The sequence below is a fragment of the Aedes albopictus genome, chromosome 3 (assembly GCF_035046485.1).
Source record: "Aedes albopictus strain Foshan chromosome 3, AalbF5, whole genome shotgun sequence".
Lineage (NCBI taxonomy): Eukaryota > Metazoa > Arthropoda > Insecta > Diptera > Culicidae > Aedes > Aedes albopictus.
Genome location: NC_085138.1, coordinates 329,190,964 through 329,198,888, shown reverse-complemented (window position 1 = coordinate 329,198,888; position 7,925 = coordinate 329,190,964). Strand labels below are relative to the sequence as shown.

General features: G+C 36.7%; 1 protein-coding gene across 1 annotated transcript in view; it reads right to left on the bottom strand.

The window, feature by feature from the left end:
* LOC134290835 (uncharacterized) overlaps positions 1 to 7,575 on the bottom strand; it is an 86,465-nt gene extending 78,890 nt beyond the window's left edge. The window contains exon 1 of the mRNA XM_062858044.1: positions 7,174 to 7,575. Within this exon, the coding sequence (XP_062714028.1) occupies positions 7,174 to 7,575 (402 nt within the window). The remainder of the gene's footprint in view (positions 1 to 7,173) is intronic.
* Between the last annotated feature and the right edge of the window lie 350 nt (positions 7,576 to 7,925).

Here is a 7,925-nt window from a genome sequence, read left to right as displayed (position 1 = left end):
AACCACCATTGGGCACCTAAATATGGACAGATAGGGTGGCACTGTTTGTGGAAAAAACGTTATAGCAAAGTAAGCTTGAATTTGAGTGTTGACCTGTAGATGCCGTATAACACACAGTATATAACTACTCCGTTAAATTCCTAAAAATATTCTAGAGTCCAGCGCCCATATAGCCGACGACGAGAATTGCGCCAGGCCATGCTGGACGGGTTCCATTCCCAGACGGTCCACACTGGGGCAGGATTGAAAATACACGGAAAAAACCTCTAGCTCGTCGAGATGTCGAGATCCACACTTGGTGTCATCAGAGAAAATATTTCTATGAACAAGGTCGATATTCTGAACGGTAGTATATTTTTCTTATGTTATTCGCATAAAAGTCCTATAAGTCATTTTGGCCATCTTTCATTTTAGCGGTATGGTGTCTTCGGAAAAGTTGATCGGCTATTTATGCTGAAAAAGTTTGCCGAAGACGTCAAATTTCCAAAGCCTACTGTTCTTGAGATATTAGTCGTTTTATAAAATACCTACCTAAAATCGAGTTTTTTCATTAAATTACGTTTGCAAACAAATTTAATGTCCGTTTTCGAGTTATAATAAGGAAAAATACTAAAATAAAACATATATCAAAGAAATAAGTTGGAAAATACAAAATATGCATTGATTTTTTATAGAAAGTTCCTGAAAAGCACGTAAAATGTATATAGGACGTTCTTGCAGTCGGGCAAGTTCGGGCAAGTTTTTTCATCGGCGATCACCTAAAAAATACGTAAGCTATCATGTAAATTTTTTTCACCGACATGATATTTGATGATTTTTTTTAAATAGCGTTCAAAGTTTACTGTTTTGTGTGAATTAGTACAACATTTTTGCAGATATATTACCATGTTGTATGTTTCCAAGTGAACCATGAGAAGTGTAAATGCAATCTAGTCACAGGTTTAGTTATTTTTAAGCTTCAAACAAATTGTAAAACACTAAATAGGACTTTTATGCGAATAACGTAAGAAAAATATGCTACCGTTCAGAATATCGACCTTGTTCATAGAAATATTTTCTCTGAAGACACCAAGTGTGGATCGCGACATCTCGACGATCTAGAGGTTTTTTCCGTGTATTTTCAATCCTGCCCCAGTGTGCGGTCCAGAAACTATTCGTGAAGGGAAATTTCTTGACCTTCTTGCACCTAGAGTATCTTCGTGTTTGCCATACGAAATACATATGCAAAATGGGCATTGGCAAAGGAAGCTTTCAGTAAATAACTGTGGAAGTGCTCATCAAACACTAAACAGAGAAGCAGGTTTTGGCGTTACGCCAAGAAAAGGAAGAGGAAGAGGAGTGATAAAAATCTAGGGGGAAAATCCTTGTGACAGTATACATGAAGGATCCATTGTAATATTATTAAATGTTTTTGTAAGGATTTTTAGAGACAGTTTTTGTTGTATACGCTTTTTGTTATTGACCTATATCCACCCAGTGTCCTATTTATAGGACAGTTACTCTGAACGCCCAGTGTCCTATATAGGATAGTAATTTAAAAGTGAATGCCATGAGAATTACACATTATTTCAATATATTCGGAGAAGTTAATTAGCAGATCAATCTTCTATTCAAATGAACTATAGAAGGAAATTTTCTCACTAGATGGTGCTGCCGTATAGTATATTTTATTTAATTATATTTCAGCCCAACATAGAGTTACAATTTTGGTGTTTCTTCAAATGTGTTTATCTGATCAATATTAGTCTAATTTTAGGAAAAAAAAAACCTTTGAAAAAGTGGCACTGGAGTGAAAAAACTGCGGTTGCTAATATCTCGAATCATTGGAGAGATATTTTTTTGCTATTTTTAGGGACTCCTCCAAGGAATTCTTCTGCTATTTCGGCATTGATTTTTCCTAAATTTCCTGTAGCGATTTCGCACAATTCTTTTAATGATCTTTCCATGAGCTCCTTTGGAATTTCTTCAGGGATTCTTTCCGAGATTGTATCAGGAATTCCACCAGGATTCTCTCAGGTACTTCACTTGAGAATCTTTCAGGGATTACTACAGGATTCTTTCGGGGACTCCTTCAGTGATTTGAACATTTTCAAGTGTGATATCTTTCGATATTCCTCCTAGGATTTCTTCAGAGATTTTTCCTAAGACTGGATGACTCCAGATAATGATGAAGATTGAACATTTTGTTTCTGGAACTACCCCAAGGATATCGAATTTTTTTTTTATGAAATCCTGTTTCATTTTATTGGAACTTGACTATTAATTACAAATTTCTTCGAATATTTTAATTGTGATACAACTTGGACGTTGACAGATTTGCTCAATTCTAGTGGGATTCTACCAGAACTGTCAGGGGATTTAAAAAAATAACATATGAAGTCAGGCCCGTGCACAGCAGTGGCGCCAGGGGGGGGGGTCCCAATTTCAGCAAAAGGCGGAGGGGCGCCTAGTGTATGAAGCGTCGGTAATGGGGGGGGGGGGGGTGGTTAACAACCAAATCCCCCCTCCCCTTGTGCACGGGCTTGTATGGAGTACATCATCGTAGAAATCTTCGGAAGAATCTGTTTCAATGTTTTTGAAATGTCCAGGCCAAGGAAACTGTTTTAATTTTCTTGACAAATTTTGGAAAATTAGAGCAGGTGGGGCAAAAATTCGACCCTAGTTGAAAATTCAGTTTTTCTCAAGAAACCGAAGCATATGAAAATAAATGAATACCGTGTAATGATTCTACCATCTATGAGTTAAAATTTTGCTGAACAAAGTTACGCCAAATATTTTTTTCATTTTTAAGTTACAACGCTTTTTGTATGTGTGCGTCTTATTCGAACTCTTGCCCCACCACTGGGGCAAAAGTTCGAATCTAGTGATTGTGGAATTTTGCTAACCGTAGCACACTATTTCGACACTTTGGAAATAGGAAAATCTGAAACTAATTAATATTTGATGTTGGAACTGGAATACACTTTGAAGTTCGATCTGGATTTTTCCCAAATCAGGGTTAAATTAACCACACCAAAAATTAGTAGTTTTCCGCAAAATTCAGATAAAACAACATTTTTTTCAACTTTGATCGAATTTTCTCCCTAACTCCATCATTTTTAGAGATAATATGTAAATTTTGCAGAATTTTAGGTTTTTACTTAAAGTTGCCACATGATTTGAACTCTTGCCCCACAATTCGAACTTTTGCCCCACTATGTGTAAAATATGATTTCCAAATCTTTTTCACAAAAACTTATACTTGCTAAAGCATCTTCAAAATATACCAAGTTACGCCCCAAAATAAAAGACTGAATCCGATTTCATTACAATTCCAATCCATGCGTTGGAAGGATCATCGCAAATTACAATTTTTTGATCAAAAACCAATATTTTGTCTTAACTTTTCGAAATATTGATCAATATTCATAATTTTTGGAGCGAAAGACTCTTTTTCAAAAGGCTTCGAACAACTTTGACACCCGAAAGAAATAATTTGATTTGAGCTCAAAAACTTCAAAAGAAACTTCTGCCCCACTCGAACTTTTGCCCCACTTTACTCTACCCCTTTTCGTACATTAGCTTGCACTCACCTCGCTCAATTAGTGCGCGTTTAGGGGTCATAATGACCCCAATGCACGACTAGGGTTAATTACGGAACATATGAAGAAATGTCAATAAACATATTGAAATATTTTTTAGTTGAATAGTTGAAAAATATTTTTTCAATAGTGGGTATAGCTTTTGATTGTTCTATAGTTTTTTTTCACTTTTATTTTTTTGTATTCCTTATGTATTTCCCCCTCCCCTCGTACCCGATGAGAGGTCTCAGACATAAAAGAAAAATAATATTTGCATCGGCCTTAAGTTTGAAAATAAAATTTTTTAATGAGATTTGGAAAAGTTTTTTTTTTATCAAGAATTATACATTTTGCTAGCAAAAAGCTTCTAAAATGAAGAAATTCAAGCAAAATTTTAAGAGAAATCCATTGTGAATTTATAAAGTACCGTCGTTGGGGGTGAGAATGGGTCAAAAAAAGATACTAAAAGATTGTTTGTTAAATAACAAATGCAATTGAAGTCGGAATAACTTTTTATTTGGTATGTATACTCTTCTATGTAGTAATGATAGTTTAGCAAGAAAGTATCACATTATATGAATTGCTTACTAAACTACAAATGATTGAAAATTGACCCAATCTCACCCCTTAGAGGGGGTGAGAATGGGTCAAAGTATTCGAAATCGCCTATCTGAGAATATAAGTCAATTTTGTTGATCCATGATCGCCATGTAACCATGACGAATAAAAACTTAGGTAATTTTAAAAGATGATTAATCCACCTAAAACGGCTAATACAACCGAAAAAAGGGTTGAAATTTGATAAAATGACGTTTGTATGTTGTATCGCCATTTTTAGATACCATAATCATCCTCATTTAAAGTTTCAACTTCCATGAAAGGAGGGGGGGGGGTTACAATGAGGTAGGGGCGCATTGGAAGATTTATTGAAAAAAAAACATGATATTTTTAGTATACTGCATAAGAAATGTTTAACCAAACCCTCCGTTATAAACTCTTATGTACATGATCATTGGCCCCGGTATTGCCAAAGCAAATCACTCCATCTCAAGATAGAGGGTCGTTCAAATATTATGTTACACAGAATTTCACATTATAAGACCCTCTACCGCAATAACATGTAAACGGATTTTTTAAATAAATTTTGTATGAGTTTTAGTAGAACGGTAGATTTATTCTTTTTTCTTTAGTATTTTTATGTATTTTATGAATGATCCTTATATGGCAATCTTAATTCATAAAGTTCAAGTTAAATACTCAATAAGCAATCACGTATGCCTCATCTCGACATTCGTTTGCTTTCCGACATTGTGCTATGTTACCGGTTTTATAGCCCCTGTATTTCCTGGATCCCACTACCGTCTGGTAGTTTCACGATATTTCCATAAAATTTCAAAAATAAGTAGAGAAGTAGAACGCTATTAAGTTTATTTTGTGAGCTTACGATATTGCAGTACACTAAAGATTAGCTGATTATTAGAGGAACTGTCCAAACGTATGGGTTAATTGTTATAAATGATTTTAGGCACTAAACGTAGGAACACACACGCTTGACACTTCTTCGACATATTTTCGAAAAAAGTGCTTTTATGAAGTTACGGTAGACATGGCACCACTCTAACGTCAAATGGGGACTGGATAACAAGTTGAATTTTTAGTTAAGGTTATGTGCACTCAATAACTTGCTTGACCCAATCTCACCCCCATTCTTAATATTTTGACATAGGGTCGAACATATTGAACTTTTAAATAAAAAGAGCAATGACAGCCTGCTTTTTTCGTTGCATCAACTAGGTAATACCTACAGCTAACCAGTTATAAGAAAATGTATGGTTAGGTACTTGTGTGAAAGATTACGAAGGAGAAATTTTTTCAGAGTGATTTACTAGTAGTTTCATCATATAATTTTAGCCTTAAATTTAACAAAAAACGATTATTGCTTAACATCTTATTCTGCATCATGACGTGTAAAAACATCTCCTCTTTGAAATAATATAAAGTTTTCGAGATAAATTAGCGATAGTTGATGAGCTATTTCAAATTTTATGTTTCTGCGTTTTGACCCAATCTCACCCCCCAGACCCATTGTCACCCCCATCGACGGTATTGTTGAATATTGGGTTTCTTGTTGATGTTTAGACTACAGTGATAATTTGAAAATCCACTGAATCATCATTTCCCAGCGACATTTCACACTAATCAAACTTATTTTGTTTACCTGTTGTGCATCCGACGCCCCTGTGATGAACTCGGCGGAACTTGTGTATGCCAGCCGCTGCGAAGTCGTGTGCGAAATTCGACTGTGATGATATTGAATTTCGGCCGAGTCTAAATGGGTGCAAATGTCGCAATACTGACAACTGTTCAACATTACCCAAATGTTTACTAAATTAAATATGAAGATGATGTAGGGGTGTAATGTAAACCACGTGGACTTTTAAGAGAGGGGGGATTGAGCATAGGCCATGGTCCGTACAATATATTGTCCGTACATTTGTCATTATTATGTTGATATCCTATTTAATCTACGATTTAAACGGCTACGCAGTCTTGTAATTTGGGAAAACGAGGTTTATTATTTGCCCGACGTTTCGACACTGGGGTTTTGTGTCATCTTCAGGGGTAATTAATTTTTCGTTTTTGGTCTTATGTTTCGTCTAACTGTAACTGTCTTGTCGAGTTGTTGTTGGTACATGACTTATTTGGTTTATCTAGTTTTGCAACGGACTGTACACGTTTGGCGCAAATCTACTTCTAACAACCCCCCACATATAATTGAACGGTCATTGGTAGCAAAAGTGCCCTATCCTAATAATCTACGTTTCATCGTCGGTTTGTCGTTCTACATTCGGTTTGTTGCGTTCTTGTATAGTTTTAATGCTGTGCAACACAGCTGCGTATGTGGTGCTAAGTCTATCTACGTCTGTTCGCTTATTCACTAGGGGTATTCACTAAACAGATTAAACTGCTGCGTAAGCCATGATTTTCAGCTTATTTGAAATGTTTCATGATTTTGCGAATGAAATAATCAAAGATTGCCTTGGTGATGGCGACGTTTAATCAGTTTAATCAGTTTACGCTGTTAAGTGAATCCCCCTACTGTTTTGTCTGTGTTTGTGATGTGACACATTTCGAGGAATGGTAGTGTTGTCTGTTTATAACTATGGTCAATAATTTGTGTTTGGTCAAGGTTGAATCTGTGGTTGTGTTCAATACAATGTTGGATTAGGGCTGTCGTTGTCTCTATTAGTGTAGTTTTAGCTGCTTCAGTGTTTGTCTGACTATCGTTCATCAACTTATCAAGTTTGTTTACATTGCTTTTGTGTCCAGTGAGTCTTTTGCCTAGGTTGTTTTTGGTCATTCCTATGTAACAGCTCTCGCAGTCGTTACATGGAATTTTATGGATTACATTGTTAATTTCGGTTTTTCTTACAGGGTATTTAACTTTGGTATGCAGTTGATTGATTGTCCGGTGTTGTCTAGTCGTGATGCTGATGTTTGGGTAGTCTTTGGTCAGGATTTTGGTTATGCGTTGCGAGAGTGCGGGTATGTACGGAATCGACCTGTACACTTTTTCATTCCTTGTTGTTTCAGGTTCGTTGGATGGACATACGGTGTTTTGATGCTCGATGCTGTTGGCTGTTCGGTGATCGTCGGTGATTGCGTGTATTTGGAGATGGTCGCTTCTATCGCTCGTGGGATCATAGAGTGGTTGCTGATGCTGCAGGTCATTTGGTGTTGTGATGACTGGGAGGGTGGGTGGCTGACATGATGGTTGGCTTTGGACGAAATCGGTAGGGTTGTTTGTGTTTGATGCTGCTGTGGGTGGTACGGGAGATGGCTGGCAGGATGGTCGGCCGGGTGTTGTGTGCAGAAGTTGGTTGTTGATCTCGCTGATGGTTGGCAAGGTTGGCGGTGGTTGCGGAGGGGTATGAGGGATGGTTTCGATCGGCTGATGTTGCTGTTGGAGGTTGGGTTGTGGGTGGTTCTCGTTGGGTGTTGGATGCTTGCTCATTAGACCGATGCAAATTTTGAAATTTTCGCTCCCCTATGCTTAATCGATGCCACATTAAGTTCTGATTATCCTAACAAAATTTGAGCTCATTCGGATCAAGTTTGACTGAGCACACGCCATTTAAAAATTGTATGAGAATTACTATGGGAAAGTCAAACTTTCATTTGCACAAGTTGAAACTTTTTTCCATGTTGCGTTTAAAATGAAACCAATGTGGATTCGTATAGCTGACATTGTAATCTTTCACATTGCCGAAGACACCACACACGTGAAACATGCAGAAAATTTGCTATTCATAAAAATGTAACTTTAAATCTTTTAAAATGATGTTTCTCTTTGCTTTATGGGAA